Raw genomic sequence first — 21,670 nt, forward strand, 5'->3', positions numbered from 1 at the left:
GATGATAATGGTGATGGTGGTGGTGATGGTGGTGGTGATGATGATGGTGGTGGTGTGATGGTGATGATGGTGATGGTGGAGGTGATGGCGGTGATGATGGTGATGGTGGTGATGATGATGACGATGGTGGTGGTGATGGTGGTGATGATGGTGATGATGGTGGTGATGGTGATGATGGTGATGATGGTGATGATGATGATGGTGATGGTGGTGATGATGGTGATGATGATGGTGATGATGGTGATGGTGGTGGTGATGATGATGATGGTGATGCTGGTGATAATGATGGTGGTGATGATGGTGATGGTCGTGATGGTGGTGGTGATGGTGGTGATGGTGGTGGTGGTGATGGTGGAGGTGATGGCGGTGATGATGGTGATGGTGGTGATGGTGGTGATGGTGATGATGATGGTGATGATGGTGGTGGTAATGGTGATGATGATGGTTATGATGATGGTGGTGATGATGGTGATGGTGGTGGTGGTGGTTGATAATGGTGATGGTGGTGGTGGTGATGGTGGTGATGGTGATGATGATGGTGGTGGTTGATAATGGTGATGGTGGTGGTGATGATGATGATGGTGATGGCGGTGATGATGGTGGTGGTGGTTGATAATGGTGATGATGGCGGTGATGGTGATCTCTGGTGGTGATGATGGGGGTGATGGTGATGATGGGATGGTGGGGATGATGGTGATGGTGGTGGAGGTGATGGCAGTGATGGTGATGATGATGGTGGTGGAGGTGATGATGGTGATGATGGTGATGAAGGTGTAGTGTAGCCAAGATCACAGAAGGCATCAAGGACAGACTTGGGGACAGAATCCAGGTCAGGTCTCCATTCCAAACCTTCCCAGTCCACCATCCCTTGATCAGCAGACCCTCCCATCCTCTCTCCTCTCTGTGCTCCTGTCCGTCACTGTGTCTTGCCTAAGGAGAGAGAGCCAGAGCTGAACACCCACTCCCTGTGTGCCGGGACAGGGCAGGATACAGAAGGCTTCTCAAGACTGAGAAGCCTAAGTGTTTAGTACGGAAAATCTAAAGCCCTGGGGCCCCTTCACCACTGGCTCCCTCTGAGCTGCTAGCCAGGGAACCCTCCTGCCCTGCCCCACCTCTGCTCCCTGCCCAGGTTCTTTGGCATAAACTAGGCTTACCCATTCTGGGACTGGAGACTTGATGTATTGGCCCCTGGGCTTTAGACTGTCCATACTTAACCCCTAATTGACTGCAGCACTGAAAGCCCAGTGCACTTGCAGAGAACACAGTGCAGAGAACACTGGAGTCAGCCGGGGCTGGATTCAGAACTTGCTGGGGCACTCACTAGCTGTGTGCAACCACTGCTTCCTCATTTGGTTCAGTCTGGTTTAACTTAATGGGTGGCTCTACCACCAGGCCCTGCACGGGGCCCTGGCAGGACTCTGCTTCTGGCCCGGAGGGCTCAAAGTCTAACAGTGGGACACTGACAAGCATACCATGTACAGAGGTCTTCATTAGCCATGCGCTCAACACCAAGACTGGGCAACGAAGTCACCATGTCAGAGACATCATGAACTGACCACTCAGAACATGAGGCTCCATGAAACATGGCTTGTCCTGCCAACACCAGCATCCAGCCTACACTCTGCACCCCAGACTCATTCATGTTCAGAAGAGAACACAAGTCAACACAAGAAAACACAGAATGGGGCGCCTGGGTGGCTCAGATGGTTAAGCATCTGCCTTCAGCTCAGGTCATGATCCCAGGGTCCTGGGATCGAGTCCCGCATCGGGCTCTCTGCTCCTTGGGAGCCTGCTTCTCCCTCTGCCTCTCTCTCTCTGTCTCTCATGAATAAATAAATAAAATCTTTAAAAAAAAAAAAAGAAAACACAGAATGTCACAAAGTTACAGGATCTCACTGGGGTGACAGAAGGGACATTGGGGACTGCTGGGCTCCCCCAGGCGGCTGACCAAGGAGGAGCTGCCTGAGGTCAGCCAGATGACAGTGCAAGAGAAGACAAGCTCTGCCTTCACAGGAGGAGGGTCTGGCTTTCAGAGGATAAGAGAATCCCCTGGGAAAATGAGGCATGTGGGGATATTTCTGCAGAGTGCTCATCCTGCAAAAAAGCAGACTCAAAGGGCAGGACGTCGTATGGTGCCTCGGAGAACACCTACCATGGGAGCATCCTGAAAGCACCATTTACTGGGTGCTCATGCTGGCCAGGACTTCACAGCACCACTCTACCCATTTTACAGAGGAAGACAGAGGCTCAGAGAGGAGAAGGGGCTTGTCTAGGTCACACAGCCAGGAGGGACAGAGCTGGGACTCAAGTCTAGGCTGCTGACCTCAGGGTCTGTCCCTGGTCCCTCCCTACAATTTCCCTTCCTCCAACATCTCAGTCCCATGCCAAGGGCCAGGGACTTCTCCAAACATTCTCAGTTAATTACCAAACAGGTGAGATCCCAGCCTTGGCCTTAATACTCACACCTGGCCCAGGCTCTGACCCCCTGGGTCCAGCCAGGCCACACCGACAGCTGGAAGCCCTGTCAGCGGGGATGGCGGTGGGGGTCAGAGCAGAGCATGGCCATGCCTCCCCACCCGGACCTGCCCTCCGTTCTAAGGGCTTTGACCTTGATGACTTGGGAGCTGCCAAGCTGGAGGATGCCATCCTTCGGGAATGCCATCTCCTGAGAGGTGGTGGGAGCTGTCTTCTGGTCTCCACTGCTCCAGACGGGAGCCCCATCCACGTTGGCCTGGGAAAGCTGCTCGGGGGCCTGCACCTCCACCTTTGGAGTTTCCCTCGCTGGCCAGGGGTGGGAGTGGGCAAGGGTGAGGGCAGGGCAAAAGTGGGCTTGGGGTCTAGGATGGGACAGGCAAGAGTCAGGGCAGGGTCATTGGTAGTCAGGGTCAGGCCTATGCCCATCTGGGGACGGGAGTCTGAGGGGGTCTGGGGTAGGGGGACATTACAGGGCTGTGGCTGGGGTTAGAGGTGGGTTTAAGGGAAGATCTGGGGTGGGGTGCGTTCGGGGATATGGGCGTGGTTTCAGCTGAGGCTGTGGTTGGGGTGGCAGTGGGCCTGCTGTGGTGGCCCTCGGGGGCTCACCTCTCTGGCGTATCAGGAGCTGGTAGAGGTGGCCTACCCCTTCCAGGCTGGACTGCTGGGTGGCCCTGTCCGGGTCCTGGCACAAAATCCCCAGCATGCCCACCAGCTGCCCAATCCGCCTGAAGTCCTCTTTTGGCTGTGGTGAGAATATGGGAACCAGTGACCCCACCGCAAATCTCTGGCCTGCTGTGCAATCACAGCAGCAAGGCCGGCATCAGAAATCCTCCGACTGTGTGGCAGGGCTGCGACTCAGCTCTCAGGACCCCAGGCCCAGGCTCTGCCCACCCTGCCCGGACCCTACAGTCAGCATCCCAGGGCACACTGGGCAAAACGTAAGGGGTTGCCCAAGACTCAATAATCAAGAGAAATTATATTTTAACGCAATATTTAGAAAAATCAAACTGAAGGTAACAATTCCTGATGAACACAGTTTCAAAACTGTAAATAAAGATGATCCGTCCCTGCACTTCCATGACCTTACCTCATCTTGCCTCACTCCCCGGGCCCTGACCCTAGTCGTGGTTTCAATAAAACTTTATTTACAACAATAGGCAGCCGGCCGGTGGCCATTTGCTGAGTGGATTGTTTTAAAACATTACATTACAGTATTTATCTTGACTGCGGAATGTTCTGGAGCCTGGTAAATTTTGCGCCCCAGGTGAATGCCTCGCTGCCTGACGGCAAGCCTGGTCCTGTATTGTGGAAATTGATTTTGAGTAAATTGCAGGCCCTTTGAGCCCCTCTAGAGGGGTCTTCCTCGTCCTGGGAATGCCGGAAGAGTCTGTGCAGGGAGCTCTCCCTTGGCAGAGCACCACCCCTGCCTGTCCGCCTCCCTTAGAAAGGCTTGCACCTGCCGGGCATCAGGCAGAGAAGCTAATTTTCTCATGGCCCCGTAAGTCTCCCCAAGGAATGAGTGCTGATTTTGGCGGATAAACGCAGAAGCGCTCACTCCCTGAACGTGCTGACATTCATTCAACCCAAGGGTTATAGCGACAGATGGCAGTTAGGCTGCGAAGCCTGACACGCTGGGGGTCAGGACGCATGCAGGGTCGTGATGGATGGAGGCGTTCCTGCGGTCACCGCTGACCCTGGACTGGGGCAGGTAGCACCTCTTCTGATTCCCAGTGTATCCCTCTGAGGAGGACTCATTTCCTCCCTTTTCATGGGCGAGAAACTGAGGCTCAGGGCGTGGAAGAACCTGCCCAAAACTTCAAGGAGCGTTGACAGGAGCCCAGCCTCCTGGGTCAGGGGTCCATGCATCTGGGTTCAGAGCCCAGCGGGGAGGACTTGAGCAGGGGGCCCCAACCTCCGCCCCCAGCCTGTTCCCTTGCGTGTAAAAAGGGGGATTACATGGCCGTGTTGTAGGGCACTCAGGGATCCACCCGTCCTGGGGGCAGAGGTCCAGGGGGCCTTGAGCCCCACGAGCCTGTCAGGCTCCAGGAGGAGGACGGCTTGGCTGGGGCAGCAGAGGGGGTGTGGGGCCAGAGGGCTGGATACTCACATCCAGGTAGGGGTTGTGGCTCAGGAATCTGAGAAGGGCCATGCAGCTGTGCACAGCCCGCTGCCGCTCGTGTGCCTTCTCCGACACCAGCCAGAGGTACAGGTGCTGCGGGTGGGCAGGGGCGGGGAGGGGGTGCTGCAGCCGCGCACCCCTGCTCGGGCCAGTTCCCCTGGGCCACCCGGACATCCGCGCAGCGCGCCGGGCTTGGCTCAGGCCCCGCCCCCGTGGCCGGTCCGCTGGCAATCAAGGCCCCGCCTTGCCATCTCCTGAGAGGTGGTGGGAGCTGTCTTCTGGTCTCCGCGGCTCCAGACGGGAGCCCCAGCTCAGGCTCCGCCCACCTTCGACTCAGGCCCCACCCCCTGGGCGTCCACCACGCCCCCTGTCCTGCCCTCCGCGTCCCTTCGCACTGCCTGGGCTGATCCTGTGCTCCTGGCAACCCCGCTCTGGAGGAGGAGGAGGGATTCCCTGCTCAAAGCCCTTCGAGGCCCCTGGTTTTTAACCCCCTTGGCGCCATGCACCCCTTTTCAAAGTAGTGCTTTTCTGTGCACAACATAAACGCACGAAATTACAAAGGGATACCAACACATACTGAAACAGTTATATTGAACAGTTTTAAGCCCAACTTGAGCCTCTTTGTTAAAGCGATAGATGATTACATTTAGTGATTCTGAAGGCGGAAGCAGTAAACGGTATTTGGAGATTCTGGGGCCCAGCAATGTCCTATGACCACATCTGTGACTTCCGCTGGTGGCAGACGCAGCCACTCCCGGCCCTGCTGTGGTTTGTCACCAACATTCCCAGTGGGAATGAGTGAGTGAAAATGCAGATATCTCCCCCCAGCCAGGCTCACACCTCGACTTCCATCTGTGCACCTGCTTCAGCGGCTCCCCTCACCCCCACAAGGCCTCTAGGCTGGACAAGATCTGGTCCTGCTGACCTGACCCAACCCTAGCCCACCTGGCCCCCACCTTAGCACCCTCCCCATGCTCTGGCCGCGCAGAGCTCTCTCCATTCTGGCCCCTGTGCTCACCAGGCGTCTCACCTTTGACCCTGCCACACCCTCTGCCCGCTCTGCCCTTCCCTTCCTTTCTCCATCAAGTGACCTCCACTGGCCCTGACCTCCGACCCTCCCAGCAGAGCCAGTGTCCCCTCTCTGGTTCCTCCCCTGCCCCTGGACTGTCCCTGCCTGTTGACTGGTCTCCCTCCTATCAAGGTGAGAGCCCTGGAGGGCAGTGAGAGAGTGGGGGTGTCGGGTTGTGAGCCCCTCCTCACAGCTGGAGACATGGCTGCAGAGTGAGTTCTCTGGGAGGGAGGGCAGGTCCCAGCCAGGGTCAGGGCCTGTGTCCTCATCCGTTTCCTTGAAGTGTGGCGCTCAGGGCCCACTTACCACCATGCGCACCTGCTGTACCACCCTCCAGTTGTCCCAAGCCACTGCAATCCCTGAAGATGGACAGCCCTCAAGCCTCTGTGTTCCTGGACCACTCCCCACCCCAAGTTCAGGCCCTGCCTCCTCTGGGCCATCTTTCCTTTGTCCATCCTCCGCCCTCCTGGGCCTCCCCCACCCCCGCACTGTGGGGCAGCTAGCTCTCACCGACAGCAAGAAGTGCAGCTCGTCGGCCGTGGGGTTCTGTATGATGAAGCTCTGCAGCATCTGGTCCAGGGCCTCCGAGGTCTTGTTGTAGAGGGTCTGTGCAGGGATGCGGAGCAGGTCAGGCAGCCGCCGAGCCCCAGCTGCGACGGAGTGCCAAGGCCTGTCGCAGGGCCTGAGTGCCCTGGTCTCTCAGTGAGAGCAGCACCCATTCGTGCACATTCCCAAGGCCAGAACTGGGCAGGGGGCAGTCTGGGTCAGACCTGCCCAAGGTCACAGGTTTCTCAGCAGCCAAGGGAAGTTCATTGCCAGCAGGGCTGCCTTCTCGGGCCTGCAGCCTGCCGAAGACCTGGTGCCCAGAAGGATCTACTTGGTTTAATGCTTTGTGGTCCCTCCCATCTTGAAATTCTTCATCAGCTTTGAACAAGGGCCTGGCATTTTCATTATGCATTAGTTGTGGCAAATTATGCAGCTGGTCCTGACTATCGGGTCTCATGTGAGACCCCCAATCTTTGCTGCTTGGCTCCCCAGGCATGCTCAGGGAGGGAGGGGGCCATAGAAAGTACCCAGCCCACCTCCCTGTCAGAGTGTGTTGGAGCAAAGCCCTGGGCACTGGCCGTCAACTCCCTGGGTGCCCTGGGGACCTCGCTTCAGCTCTCTGTGTCTACCTTGGTCACCTGAGACGCGCGCGTGAAGCCAGCCCCACCTGCCGGGGTGCACACTGAACGGGAATGAACAGGAGCCCCAGCCTGGTGTCTGGCACCAGGCTAAGCTCCCTAGGTGAGCCAGCAATGATGCTGTCATCTGGTAATGGGGGCGCTCTGGACTCCTGCGGGGTGGGGGTGGGGGCAGGAGCCAGCCTTCCGGGGGGTGCTGCTGTGGTGTTGCCCTGGGCCCAGGGGACCCTTTGCACTCTCACCCCCCACCCGAAGTGCTTATCTGCCCCATTCCAGTCTGGACCCAGCCTAGGGGTGTGGTGTGAAGATCAGGGTCCAAGGGGCAGGGGTGGAGTTCAACCCTGACTCTGCCACCAGACAGCTCCATTTCTCTGAGCTGGTTTCCTCACCCTCCGGACGAGTGCTGCTGGGAGGGTGAGCGAACATATACATGGGACCTGGCACACAGCAGATGCTCAGTTAACTCTAGCCCTGTGCCCTTCACAGTGAACACTTAGGCGTCAGGGGCTGGTGGTGCTCCGGGGAGATGGGTACGTGCCCCCTGCAGCAGAGGCTTTTATTAACAGATCCCCGGAGGGGGCTGGTATCTGGCCCAGCCAAGGGTGGGCCGGCTAGGGCCTGGGTGGGTGTGACTAGTTTAAGCAGCTTCGCAGGTGCGACTGAGCCCAGGGCTGCTCTCAGGGCCGGCAGGGACAAAGGCCACTCACACTCCTGTTCACAGAGCACCGTCTGCACAGACACGGGACACCAGTGTCTACTTTCATCCCAAGCTTCATGCACCATCAGCTCCACAGTTATCACCCCCATGTCCCAGGTGGGCAAATAGAGGCTCAGAGCGGTTAAGAAACGTGCCCAGGGTCTCCCTGCCCTGTCCATAGGGGTCAAGGGCCCTGGCTGTCTAGCCCACATCCCCTCCCAAGCCACGAGCAGCAGCGGGCTGAGCTGGGCCCCTCTCGCTGAAGGGCACCATGCGCCAGCTTTGCACCTGTACGTTGGGCGGTTCTAGAAAGAGACAGGTGTGTTTCTCCAGGACGTCTAGCTGTGGCAGGGCCAACACGCTGTGGAGGCAGACGGACAGAATCCGTGACTTCCTCTCCAAGTCCAGGGGCGGCCGCAGCTTACTGTTTGGAGATAGAGGGCAGTGAGGGAGGGGTGTGGGGGCTGGTGACGGCAAAGGGCCACCTGCCGGAATAGACAGTCAGCGAGCCCTGAGCTGCAGCCCCTCCCGCAGTTCTGCTCTTGACCAGAGACTCAAGGGAACACTTCTGCCTCCCGGGCCTGCAGGGCCTCCTGGGCGGGTGAGTCCACGAGCGCGTGTGCGGGACTCCAGCGTGGCCTGCTTGGGAGTAGTCGCTTCACAAGCCCTGTACCCCGGGCTCCCCTTTACTGGACACACTGGTCTCACCCCAGCCCTGGTTACACCACTGGGAACTTCAGCGGCTCGGTTTTGACAAATGATGACAAATTTTTGTTCTTTGAGGTGTGAGTTAATAGCAGTGACCACAGTTTACTGAGGGCCTGTTACGGGCCTGCAGCAGGGTAAGGCCCTGTGTGGGGCTGGGGAGCCTACCAGAGGCCGGACACGATGTGAATGGTCTGCTGGCGAGTTGACGTGCACAGCGTGTCCTGGGGTTCCTTCTCCACCAACACCTGCAGATCCCCAGGTGAACCTGAGGCATTCAGCCCGGGCCTACCCCACTTCTGATACCCCGTGTCATCCTGCCTGAAGACCTCGGTGCCTGGCACTCCCGCGACCCACAGGATTGTGCTCCAGCTTCTCCCCCAACCCGTGGGGGCCTCCGTGACCTGAACTAGATCACAGCCTTTAGAAGGGCCCAGGTCATGGCTTCCCGCATACTGGCTGCGTGACCTTGAGCATGTCCCCAAACTGCTCCAAGCCTTGTGGTTCACAAATAACGTAGTGTTGTTGCACCTGCAGGGGGTGCAGAGTGCGGTGTCTGAGTCAGGAGGAGCTCAGTAAATTGTTATTTTATTATTACGGTTCTGACTGTCCATCACTTGAGTGCTTCCTCCACTACTCCGGGGTTCTGTGAGCCCCACATCTCTAGTGAGCCGTGGTCTGAGCTAGGGCAGAGTATTAGCAGAGCGGATGGTGCTGGCTTTCTGGGCCTCAGCTACATGAGCTGTGAGGTGGACATCCCTGGCCAGCTCAGGGTCACTGAAGAGCCAAGAGAAGTGGGGGGCATGGATGTGCTCCCAGCTGCCAGAGCCTATGAGGGGCTTAGCCACACCCCAGAAATCCAACTTCCCCACCTGCCTCTAGTGGAAGTTACGGGTCCCGTGAGGCCCTCTCTCTGCCCCAGGGCCTTGACTCACCATCAGACACTCGAGGAGCTCAGAGATCTGGGAGAACTCGTAGCTGTGGGCCCCCTCATTGTGGCTGATGGCCTCCACCAGCATGAGGACAGCAGTGAGGAAGCTCTCCTTCAGGGTCTTGTCCTGGGATGGGGTCAGGCCGTGGAAGGGGGGGTGCAGGGGGGGCACAGGAAGGGCAGGAGAGAGCCACAGTCACATGTGCCTCAGGGCATTGCTGAGGGGGTACAGCAGAGACCTCGTCTGGGGCCACATATGTGGGGCTTTGGTGGGGGGGAGCCTGTGTGGTTTTGTTTAAATTGTGAATATGTTGACAACATTTCAACATCAGGAGAGTGTTGTAAGAAGCCCAATATCTGGCTTCTCCCTTGATGTGTGGCACCTCAGAGCCCAAAGATCTGGGGTAGGTGGTGGCATCACAGGGCTGCCTGGCCCTCGTGGCTCCCTTGGGTGGATGCCCCAGGTACAGAGTATAGAGGAAGGGGAATGTCGTCCCAGGGGTGGGGTGGGGAGTTTCCTGGCCTTCCAATGCCCCAAAGTGCAAACCGCGGAGAATGAGGGCCTGGGGTCATCATGGAAGCCCTGTGGCTGTAGGGGGGATGATGGGGTGAGTAGGTGGGGCAACAGGGAGGCCAGGCCTGGCTCTTCCTGACTCCAGAGTGGGGCAGAAGTGGGGAGGAGGGCTCCAAGGCCTTGGAAGGTCCTAGAATTCTCTGACCCAGGTCCTGGTAGGGCCTGGGGTGTGATGAGGCTGCGCTCCAGGGGGGTGGCCCCGGGGAGCCGTACCCAGGAGCTATAGTGGAAATAGAAGACCATCCGAGACAAGATGTTGTCCACCCACGGGAGGATGTGCGCCTTGGCCCTGACCGCCATCTGACCGTAGGCGAGGAGGATGGTGCTGCTGGCCCACTTCCATTGCAGGTCCTCTGAATTCTGACCACAGTGGGGGCAGATATGGAGTGTCAGGGCCCTCCTGACCCCTCCCCTGGGGGAGCGGTGACAGGAAGTACTCTGGACCCTAGCACGGTACTGCAGGCACGGTGTCCTGAGTGGTGGCACGACTCAGTTTACCTCAGTAGGAAAATAGGGAAGATGAAGTTGTCTCTCTGGGGGGTTGGAATGGGCCTGTGGGGTTACTCAGAACTGGCCAGAGTCCTAGCCCCTCACCCTCCCTGCCTTGTGGTAGCCCCCTCCCCGGGAGCCTGGGGCCCTTCTCCCCCCTGCTTCCCCCCTTGGGCTACTGGGGGCCTGGCAAGGCCATGCCTCAACCTAGAGAGATGGGAATGGGGCACTCCTTCAGATCCGAGGGAGACCCAGAGAGTGGGGGTGGGGGGCATCCAAGATACCCCTCAGATGCCACCTGAGGACCACATGGCTCCACTGCCCATCAGGGACCAGGCTCCCTCTGAGGGTTTGAGATGTGGGTCCCCGTCCCTGCTCTGCCACCTGCCGGCTGTGGGACCCCGAGGCGGCGGCCAGCCCTTTGCTGGGCTGACTGTTGCCGGCTGTGCCCCGCTTGTCCTAGAGGGCTCCCTCGTGCAGTCCTGCTGCTGCCCGCAGGAGTGATCCGGGGACGACAGGTCGTCCATCAGCAGGGGCACAGGCTCTTGTCTGTCGTTTCAGGCAGGGCACGTGGCCAGAGACCCATTAATAAACAAAGCCACTGCCACAGCCAGCCCCTGAGAGAGCTGTCACCTGAGTACCTGCCAGGCTCGTCAAAGCCATGGCCTGTTTCCATCCCAACAGCCTGGGGGTGGGGATTGTTTTTCAGGAAGAGAAACTGAGGCATGAGGGGCACACTGCAGGTGGGACTGGAGGCCAGGATGCTTGCTGCAAAGCCTATGCCCCTAACTCTCCCAGGAGACCCTCTTGGAGGCCCAGACCTTCATGGAGGGTGGGAGTCCTGATGTTCCAGCCCCTTGCTGAGGCCCCCAACAACCCAAGGGCCAGAACCTTCAGGCAGAAGCTGTGGAGGCTCCATCTAATGGGCATGCTCCGGCCAAACTCCTCCAGGACAGCCCAGACGTGGTCCAGGTGGCGCACTGCGGCCAGCCCTATGGTGAGCGCGATACCCTACAGGTGCAGGGGAGTGGGGTCACCCATGCGGGTCACAGAACCAGGCCTGGACTCTCACCTGGGGGTGTGGAATTGAGGCCCAGAAAGGGAACGAACTTGTCCAGGGTCACAGGGCATCTGCCTCCCATCCCTATGCTCTTTAGGACATGCAACTCTGAGCCCAACCCTGGGGAGGCATCTCTTATGGGGCTGGTGGATGGTGTGGGAGGCAGCAGGGAGGGGTGAATCCCTGGAGACCTGTTACCTCCCTCTGCCCCCACTAGCTCTGAGCAGACCTGGGCCAGAGGAAGAAATGAGGGTCCAGAAAATAGATGTGGGACAAAGGAGAGGACACAAACTTTGATGGGCTCAGAGTGTGATGAGGGTCAGGGCTTAGTGTGTGATTGGGATCAGGACCCAGAGTGTGGCCAGGATCAGGGCTCAGTGTGTGACCAGGGTCAGGGCTCAGAGTATAACCAGGATCAGGGCTCAGGGTATGACCAGGGATCAGGGCTCAGAGTGTGACCGGGTTCAGGGGTTAGGGGGTGACCAGGGTCAGGGCTCAGGGTATGACCAGGGATCAGGGCTCAGAGTGTGACCGGGTTCAGGGGTCAGTGTGTGAAAAGGATCAAATTTCTTTATATGACCTGATCAAGGCTCAGGGTATAACCAGGGATCAGGCTAAGGCTGAGGTCAGGGTCAGGCAGCCCTGGGCTGGGCTGGGGGGCCAGGGCCTCACCTCCCTCTGCTTGGGCCACTGGTGGGACGTGTCCAGGAGGGTTCTCACGTGTGTCCTGACAGAGGTGCTGTTGTCCTCAGCTTGAAGGATCAGCCCATAGTAGATGAACAGAAAAGCCTGGGGGAGGTTCAGCTTCTTGTCCTGGGCCTGAGCCACTTCTGTCCACCCCGATGGCCAGCCTTCTCCCCTGACCAGGCTCCCCCAGCCTCCCTGGGCTCCTGTAGCCACCCTCACGACCCTGCTCTGGGATCATCAGGCCCCTCCCTGGTGGAGTTTCAGGGGTGCAACTCCAAGTTCCCCTGTTTCCTTTGGGTCCCAGTGTCTTTCTAGGGCCCTGGGCCTTGCTTTAGGTGTGCATCCTATGGACAGAGCCCCTGGGCCTGTGTGGTGGGGAGACAGGGTGTGGTCCACCTTCTCTGGGGGCTGCTCCTGATGTGTCTGGTCAGGCTTGGTGAGTGCCAACAGCAGCTCCTTGGACCACACGTCTGTGTTCAGGAACTGGACCGACTTGACAGCCATCTGTGAGCAGAGGGGTGTGGGCAGGGCTGGAGCGCTCCCTCCCTCCACCCTGCGGGCTAGAGCTGAGGCCTCCACCTGCCTTGGCCCGCCCTTGCCACTTAGAGCCCTGACTCCATCATTCTCTTGCTTTGCTTCCCCTGAGTCTCCAGGGCCAGCCCTCTGATTTGCTTGATAGCCCCCAGGAGTGGGGATCTCACTCCTTGAGATTCCCCTCCCTGGAGGTGTTCAAGGAGACGCTGGAAACCAGGAGCCTGCCCGTGTCCCCGGCACTGGGCAGAGGCTCAGACATCACAGATGTTCAGTGTCAGCTGAAGGCGGCCCGGCCAGAAAGTGTGGGTGCTGGGAGAGCAGGGTCTGTCACCTCCGTTCCAGGCTGTCTCCCTGGCACCTGGCAAAGTGCCCGACACGTAGTCGATGCTCGATCAGTATTGTTTGGAATGAATGAATGAGAGATCAAATGAACAGATGAAGTGTCTCTTCTAAATATAAAGTCCTAGAAGTTTTGCCCTAACATATGATGACCACAAGATTTCTCTATTTCCCTATGTTCCCAGATTCCACAGTTCAACAAGTCCAAGATTTTGATCCTAAGGTCCTTCGGGGTGAAGATACTCCTCCTAAGTTTGATCCCAAACCCAAAAATCTTTATAGAAGAAATGACTGATAAATGTGAAGATAAATATTTTAAGAAGTTTGTTCAGCAAAACCACCATAAATTAAGTTGAAAGATGCAGTAAGTTGTTTTTGTTTGCTTGTTTTTTGGTTTTTCTGCAACCCATTGTCAAGGGTTAGTATAAGTGATAAAGAGCACTTCACAAACCAGTAAGGACCTGGGGACAATCCACTTAGACAGGACGAAAGCACACATGCATGACAGACATACTATACACTCAGCCTTGCTCATATTTAAGGAATGGAAATTAAGACAATGTACCGTTCTGCCTAAGACTGGCAAAATATAAAACTGCCCCGGGTCAGCAGGAAGTGTCCTTTGGTGGGAAGGTCTACATTTTTTGGCAGCATCGATTACAGTCTAAAGCGTGTGTGCCTTTCCCCAAGCAATTCCATTTCTAGTAATTCATCCTAAAGGAGCACTAATAGGTACCTAGGTTGGAACACAAGCAGCCTTCCTGGACGCAAGCCCGCTTAGAGCGCCCCTTGCAGGTGGGACCTTTGGCGCCCTCTCTGGCGATGCTCCCTGGGGCGGGGGAGGGGGTGGAAACTGCCCCGGGCTTGTGGCAGAGTCTGGAGGAGTTTGCCCCAGTTTTGCCCCGTGTCTGCAGGATGCTGGGGTGCAGCAGGGCCTGATGGCTACTCCCTCCCCGCACCCCCACCAGCCACCGCCCCAGGACAGATGTCAGCTGAACCCCATGGGACCAGGGCTACCTGGAAGCCCTGGTTCTCAGCTAGTGTCCACTTCCGTTCAGCGTGGCACGGACCGATGCTGCTGCTCCTCATCCGAGGCCCAGATTCAAAAACTCAGAAAACTAAACAAGCTTGCATGCCTTAGCAGCAGCCTCACTTGGCGGTAAAAGCTTGACCCACACTGATGCGACACTATTTATGGGAATTAGTGTGAGTCTTGTATGTTTCTGCAGCCGAGATATTAATATGTTTTAAATATTCTTTACTGAAGTGTAGTTAAAACACAGTGTGACATTAGTGTCAGGTGCGCAACATAGTGATTCAACATTTCTGTACGTCACTCAGAGCTCCCCACGGTGAGTGCGGTCACCACACAGCGTCATGACGATGATTGGCTGTATTCCCCACGCTGCACTTTCCATCCCTGTGACTTATTTATAATTGGAAGTTTGTACCTCTTAACCCCCTTTGCCTGATTCGCCCACCCTCCAATCCCCTCCCCTCTGCAGCCACCAGAGTTCTGGTGGTTCTCTGTATTCAGGAGTCCGGTTTTTTGTTTGTTTGTTTGTTTGTTCATTTGTTTTGTTTCTTCAATTCCACATATGAGTGAAATCATATGGTATTTGTCTTTCTCTGACCCACTTATTTCACTCAGCATAATACCCACTACATCCATCCATGTCGTTGTAGGTGGCAAGATCTCATTCTTTTTTATGGCTGTGTAATATTCCATTGTGTATATATACTACACCTTCTTTACCCATTCATCTACGGATGGACACTTGGGCTGCTTCCATATCTTGGCTATTGTAAATAATGCCGCAGTGAACATAGAGGTGCGTGTATCTTTTCAAATTAGTGTTTTTGTTTTCTTTGGATAAATACCCAGTAGTAGCACACCTGGATCATATGGCAATTCTATTTTTATTTTTTTGAGGAACCTCCATCCTGTTCTCCAGAGTGGCTGCACCAGTTTGCATTCCCACCAACAGTGCCTGAGAATTCCCTTTTCAGCACATCCTCGCCAACAGACTTGTCATTTCTTGTCTTTCTGATAGTAGTCACCATTCTGACAGGTGTGAGGTGGCATCTCATTGTGGTTCCAATTTGCATTTCCCTGCCGGTGAGTGATGTTGAGCATCTTTTCGTGGGACTGTCGGCCATCTGTGTGTCTGGGTTTTGGATGTTTTTATGGAGGCATGTTTCATGGAAGGCATAGATCTTTACCGTGGGGCACGATGCACTGTGACAAACATACAGACCCACACAACTCTCACCCTCCCAGGAACTAGAGCATATTCCACCAGCCCACAAAGCTCCCTCACTCCCCTTCCTAGTCAATCTCCATCACTACAGAACTGTCACTGACATCACCACGGTCTAGTTTTGCGTTTTCTAGGACACCATACACTTGGCATTCTGCAGGCGCGCTCTGTGTGCCTGGTGTTCCCAGCATGTGTCTGCCATGCCTTCGTCGTGCCGCACGGGTCAGAAGTCCACTGCTCTCTGCTGCGACTTCTATCATTCCCTGTCCCCTGCGTCGTTTCTTCCACTTGCTTTTCATTCTCCAGCTTCTTCAGGTGGAGGCTTACAGACGGACTTCTGGTTGTTGGCTGGGGAACTGCTCTGCCTGGCACGGGCTGTCTCCAGTTTGAGGCTGTTTGGCGCAAGGTCTCTGGAGGGCTGCCGGCTCTGAGCCCCGCCCCCTGCACTGAGCCCCTCCCCTGTGCTTAGCCCGGCCGCCTCCGCGAGATTCCCGCCCCCAGCGCTGAGCCCCGCCCCTCTGCACGAGCCCCGCCCTCTGTGCTGAGCCCTGCCCTCTCTGCGCCGAGCCCCGCCCTCTCTGCGCCGAGCCCCGCCCCCTGCGCTGAGCCCCGCCCCCTGCGCTGAGCCCCGCTCTCTCTGCGCAGATCTCTGCTTTTTGCCCTGAGCTCCACTCTCCCTGACGCCCTACTTGCAGCCCCCTTTCGCCTGGAAGCCCAGTCCAGCCTCCAGACCTCAGTTTTGGGGTCTTCCGGTTCAGTCCTTCCCCAAGTCCCCGCTTCCAGGCCGGATTGCTGGTGGCCCTGGTCACTGCTGCTGTGTGCGTGCGTCTTGTTTTGTAGACAAAGTCTCCTGCTAACTGGGCTCTCGGAACCAAAAAGCCTCAAGAATTGGTGGGCACCGTCAAGTACTTAAAAACTATTAGAGCGCTTGCCATCTAATTCCGACTCCTGTGTTAGGATCAGTTGGTCACAGAATGGGTTAGATGGACACTAGGTCACCTGTCAACCTCAAGAAAATTTCCCCATAGTGAGGCGCACGGTAGAGCAGGCACGATCCCCAACCTCGAAGCATATCTCTCTTAGGTATTAGTTTGGCTCTGAGAAACCCCCAAAGGCTTAGCTATACAAGGAAGAAGAAAAAACAAAAAGAATGAGATCCTTAAACCCCAAAGAGTCAAGTGCACCACTTTCTACCACACCCGCTTATTTTATGTCTAAGAACTATGGTCCCAGAGCTATAAATATCTGCAAAAATGGCAAAATCTTACTAAAAACAGCCTAAAATTACAATGGCCATTATGAGGAAGATTCCAATGAGACAGGATCGTTTAGTTCAGAAGTGGACTTGAGAACAAGGTTTCCCAGACTAAACAAACAGAAAGGGATACCTAGTTTAATTGCGATGAGGAAGCTTCTGAAAGTCTTCACGATCCCAGAAAAGCTTCAAAGATTCAATGCAGAAGGCTAATGAAAAACGAGAGACACAAGAGCTGCCTAAAACAAGACCCTGGGACTGATGTGACTCCTTGGGCTCGCTCCTTCCTCCTTGACCCGAGATCTCACACTCTCCCGATTCTGCAGAGGCCATGACACAGTTACCTTTAAAAATAAAACTGCTGGAGGCTCAGGGATCTTCCTCAGTATCTTTTATTCCTTGGTCAAAGGCCAAACTAAGGGCAATCGTTAAAGAATTTCCTAAATCCAGGGAGGGTCCTCAAAAGTTCTCTGAAGAATTTAGATTTCTTACCCCGGGGTGCCAGACCTTGGTCAGCTGTGCCCCTGCTGGTGGGGGTGGGAAGCCCCAAAGTGGAAGCTGAGGCAGGATGGTGTCACCTGAGGATCCCCAACCTTCAACACGGTCCCCTTAGGGGCCACAAAAAGCAGCAGCCTTTCCCAAGCCGTTCCTAGAGCTCTCTCGGGCCGCAGGGATTGCAGTTACTCAAATGTGCCGACAATGGACAGGCCTGTGGCCGACTTCAAAGTCTGCCTGGAAGGTCCCTTCCTCCAGTGTTCCGCGGTTTAGACAATAACCTAGGGCACCCAACGTGTTCTAGCTGCCCTATTTGTACGTGGAGCATCTCCCAACATTAGGGGATTGATAAAAAGACACAAAACAGGATGGGAGGCCACGGGTCTGACTGAACTCACGACAGCAGCTGAGCACTTTGAAAGGTCATGGGAGCAAGGCCGCAAACAGAAGTCCGCCAAGCCGTTGGCCTGACAGCGGCCGCGGCCCCGGGGTCAGGGACCTGGAGTAGCAGCTGGGCCTCCCGGGACTGCTGTCTCCGCTGTAATCGGCTGGGCGCTGGAGAGCTGTCCCCACAGGCCCCATGGGCCCACACCACGTCGCATGTCCCCGGGCCCACCCCAACCCATGCGGGCCTCCCAGGCTGATGGGGCTTGCGGGGTTCTCGGAACTCAGCAACCCCCTTAAACTAAAATGAAATTAGTGGGAAGCCTTGCCAAATTCTGGTAGATCCCAGAGCTACAGTCTCTCCCAGGACAGCAAATTCCTCAGAGTGAGGAAGGTTTCCCTAGTGAGGGCATCTGATTGAGTTCAGAGGGAGTTTCTTTCTCAGCCAGGGACCTTTCCCTGGAAAACGTTTTTTTGTTGTGTGATATGGCCTCCGTCAACCTGTTCAGTAGAGACCTTTCTAAATTCAAAGGGCTAATATGTTTTGCCTCCACTGGAGACCTCGCCTCAGAATTTCCTGACCAACCCGAAACTTTTGTGTTCTTTACTATCTGTCCTTGACGTAGACGAGGAGGAATTTCAACAATTCAGGCCCACCTAACCATTAAGTCCCTCAATTTATTACTGAGGTGCCTGAAAATCTGTGGGCCACCTCTAATATTGACACTGGGAGAGTAAAAGTAAAGAGCCTATAAAGATTCACATAGACATTACTACACTTCTTCCCAAATTGCCTCGACACCCACTGAAGCCCGAGGCCAAACAAGGCCTCACGCCAACAGGAGAAAGACCTGACCGCCCAGGGGCCGATCGTTCCCTGCACCGGCCCTGGAACAGGCCATCTTGCCCGTCCAGAAACCTAATGGACAGGATGGTGATTCGTCCAGGACCGAGAGCCACTAACAAGACAGTTGTTCTCTCTTTCCCAGAAGTTTCAAACCCGAACCCCCTTCTGTTCCAAGTTCCACCAGACTCACAGGGGTTCACTATTCAAAATGGTGGACTTTGGGGTGCCCAGGTGGCTCAGTCGGTTGAGCGTCCGACTCTTGATTTTGGCTCAGGTCATGATCTCAGGGTTGTGAGATGGAGTCCCACCTCGGGCTCTGTGCTGGGCTTGAGATTCTCTCTCCCTCTGCCCTTCCCCCCCTCAAAAAAAAATGGTGGGCTTTGTTCAGTCTCTTCCATTGTCCCTGGACCCCAACAGCCGATATCTGTTTGCCTTGACTTGGAACAATCGACAATATACCTGGACGGTCATGCCTCAGGGGTCTCATTTGTCCCGAGTGCCCCACCGAGAGTGGAACACCCTACATCCCTGGGAAATCGAGCCTCTACAGCATGGGGACAGCCTCCTGCTGTGCTCAGCTCCCGACGAGATGTCCATGACGGATTCTGTGTGTTTGCTGCAACACTCAGCTGCAAAGGGGCATCAGATCTCTAAAGAGAAGTCACGATGATCTCCAGGTACTTCTCATCACCCAGGTCATAACCCATGCGCTGAAGGGATCCAGGTATCTAGCCCCAGGAAGGATCAAGCTAATCAGAGAATGTCCTAGGCCCACGACTGACTAAGCAGTAGCTTTGCGTATTTCGAGGCCGGCTGGTTATCGCGGACCATGGGCTCCTAATTTTTTTCCGTTGGCTTTGCCATGCTACGAACTTACTAAAATTCAAGTCCCTGAACCCACTCCTTGGTGGGGGTAAGCACAAGCAGCCTTTATAGGACTAAAACCAGCCGTGCAGGAACCAGCTGCCTCAGGCCCACCTAACCATTCCAACCTTTCCCCTCGTTTGTGTAGAAGACAGACAGTCAAGCCCCGGGGATGCTCATGCACATGCGGCGGGAAACCCCGGCCTACTGCGTGTTCCGGCTTGCACCCTGGTTCTGGCGCCCGGGCCCACGCCAGCTGCCCAACGGCTCCCGCCGGGGCTGCCAAGTGAGTAGAAGCCTCGGTAGATGTAATCCTAGGAAATGAGGCTTATTTGCAAACTGCACATCGCGTCCCGAGTTTCGTGACTCTGAACTGACTCACTGTTTCTCTGCAGCAGACTCCCCTCCTGTGAGAGCCTTCTGCTTTCTCCACCCAAGCGGCATCTCACACACTGCAGCGTTGTTCATCCCCTGTGTCATGACCTCCACCTGCTGAGGCGAGCCCTATGCTGGCGAGGTCATCATGGCCCGTTTTGTGACGCCGCGTCCTGGTTTACAAGACGCCCCTGTGACTAATCCTGATCTAACTTTGTTTGTTGATGGGTCCTGCTGTACAAGGGGAAAAGGACATTTCCAAGCTGCTGATGCTGTGACTGCCGGGTAGGAGCTGCTCAGGAGGGGGAGCCTCGAGCAAGCTAAATCCACCCACTGGGCAGGACTCCCAGGCCCTTGTCCCAGGGTGCAGTGACCAGAAGGACGAACCGGTAATAGTCACACTCTCAGCAGTTCTGCTTGCAGAGCCGTCCATGATGGGGGATGTTGCGGAGACAGACGGGTTTCCTTACGTCCTCGGAGAACCCAATCAAAGTGGACACCAAGTAAACGAGCTCTTTGCTGCTATTCTCTTCCCTTCTGGAATCGCCGTCATCACAACTGAGACTCACGCTGGAAGGACTGAGCCTGCGCCTTGGGAAGCGCCGGCTGTCCTTGCGGAAAGGCAGCGGCCACGCCGTCTCTAAAGGCTGAATCTATTCTGCCTCTGCAAAAAATGACCCCTCACTGCCAGATGTTTGCCATCCTGAAACATGGCAGCAGTCTGCTTTTGAACCCAAGACACCATGGCGGGCAAATGATGGTTTGCAAACTCGGCGAACAGTTGGGGCCGTGGGCAACCCAAGAGGGCCTCCTGGTCCTTCCTGGCTCCCTGGCAAACCCCATTTTGGGGGGTTTTTACATTCCTTAATCCACCACGGTGCATTTAAGATGACTCAAAATACGAATACACATCGGAGGGAGAACTTCTACAAAATTTCAAAAACGGTCTACCATCAGCTTCTGACCTGTTGGGTCCATAATCCCAGGGGAACTAATTTTATTCCCGGAGGCCTCCTTCCGGATGCTTTGAGCACCTGCGGCTGGACCTTGTCCACCACCGCGTGGCATGGGTTATCCACACGTCCTTGCTACTGGATGCTGTTTTCTGGATGGGTTGAAGCCTTTCCCTGCTGCACGGCCCATGCCCTCACAGTGACAAAGAAACTGTTGGAATACGTGTTTCCCCCTTAGGGTGTACCTCCCACCATCTCCAGGGATGCAGCACCCGCTGCACGGGGAGATCACGTGAGCCTTGACCACTTGGGATTCCCCTGCTCGTAGTCATCACAGCAACAACCCTGGCGTGCTCACCAAGCCAACGACCTCCCCAAGACTGGAACCCCAGGAAAGAAACGAAGACAGAGATGGCGACCAACGTGAAGGCTGTGAACTGGAAGTCCTGGCCTGTGGCTATCACAGAGATTTAGTAGACACCCCACAACCTGTGAGTGTCACACAGGGTGGATAGAGGTGGCGGGAACCTCACAGCGATGGTGGGGGTGGCTCGAATGCCTTGGCTTCTGACCACTTCTCTCATTAAGCTGCGAGGCTCACCCAAGGGGGGCCACTGTTAAAAGAGAGACACAAGAGGCCCCACACGGAGCCACCTGTGCTAAGTCCATATCACCAAAACAAGGCACAGCACTCACCTGGCTGCAGCGTCCGCTTCCCCCAGGCCTGTGACCTGCGGTCCCTCTGGGATTTCCTGGTTAGCAGGGGCGAGGTAGACGCCTGGTAGACCCCTGCCGGCCCCCAAGGAAAGGTGACGTACCCTGCTCCTTCCTGGTCCCTGCCTCTGCCACCTATAAATCCTCCCATGTGAGCAGACCTTTGCAGTCCCCTTCTAGGCACCAGATGCGATGCAGCCCGATTCACGAAATCACTGAATAAAGCCAATTGAGCTTTACGTTTACCCAATTTTTTTTTTTAAACAATGGTAGATCTTGCAATCAGGTGCTGTAATTCTTGCAACTTTCTCCTTTTTTTCAAGATTGTTTTGGCTATTCTAGGTCCTGTGAAATTTCCATGTAAAATTTTAATTTTTATTTAAAATTTTCATTAAATGAAAATTTTGTAGTTTGATAGGCATTACGCTGAATCTATCAATCGATTTTGGGAGAAGTGGCATCTTACCGTTGCTGAGTCTTCTTATCCATGAACATCCCACATCTCTACTTGTGTAGGCTTTCTTTAATTGCTTTCTACACTGTTTTGTGAGCATCTTGCAGATATTTTGTTAAATGTGTCTTTGCATCTTTTATGTTTTTAATGTCGCTATGTCACTGTTTTTTTAAACTTTATTTTCCAATTGTTTGTTGCTAGTCTA

At 55.5% G+C, this 21,670-nt stretch overlaps 1 protein-coding gene across 1 annotated transcript in view; it reads right to left on the reverse strand.

Annotated features, from left to right (window-relative positions):
• LOC102739704 (maestro heat-like repeat family member 5) overlaps positions 1-21,670 on the reverse strand; it is a 76,760-nt gene that overhangs the window by 22,053 nt on the left and 33,037 nt on the right. The window contains exons 9-19 of the mRNA XM_081817147.1: positions 12,387-12,494; positions 11,976-12,092; positions 11,135-11,254; positions 9,968-10,114; positions 9,185-9,307; positions 8,418-8,497; positions 7,833-7,968; positions 6,174-6,269; positions 4,583-4,687; positions 3,082-3,217; positions 2,583-2,781 (exon numbers count right to left, since the gene is read on the reverse strand). Of these exons, the coding sequence (XP_081673273.1) occupies positions 2,583-2,781; positions 3,082-3,217; positions 4,583-4,687; positions 6,174-6,269; positions 7,833-7,968; positions 8,418-8,497; positions 9,185-9,307; positions 9,968-10,114; positions 11,135-11,254; positions 11,976-12,092; positions 12,387-12,494 (1,367 nt within the window). The remainder of the gene's footprint in view (positions 1-2,582; positions 2,782-3,081; positions 3,218-4,582; positions 4,688-6,173; positions 6,270-7,832; positions 7,969-8,417; positions 8,498-9,184; positions 9,308-9,967; positions 10,115-11,134; positions 11,255-11,975; positions 12,093-12,386; positions 12,495-21,670) is intronic.

The sequence above is a fragment of the Leptonychotes weddellii genome, chromosome 4, assembly GCF_054177405.1.
Source record: "Leptonychotes weddellii isolate Sample4059 chromosome 4, ASM5417740v2, whole genome shotgun sequence".
NCBI lineage: Eukaryota > Metazoa > Chordata > Mammalia > Carnivora > Phocidae > Leptonychotes > Leptonychotes weddellii.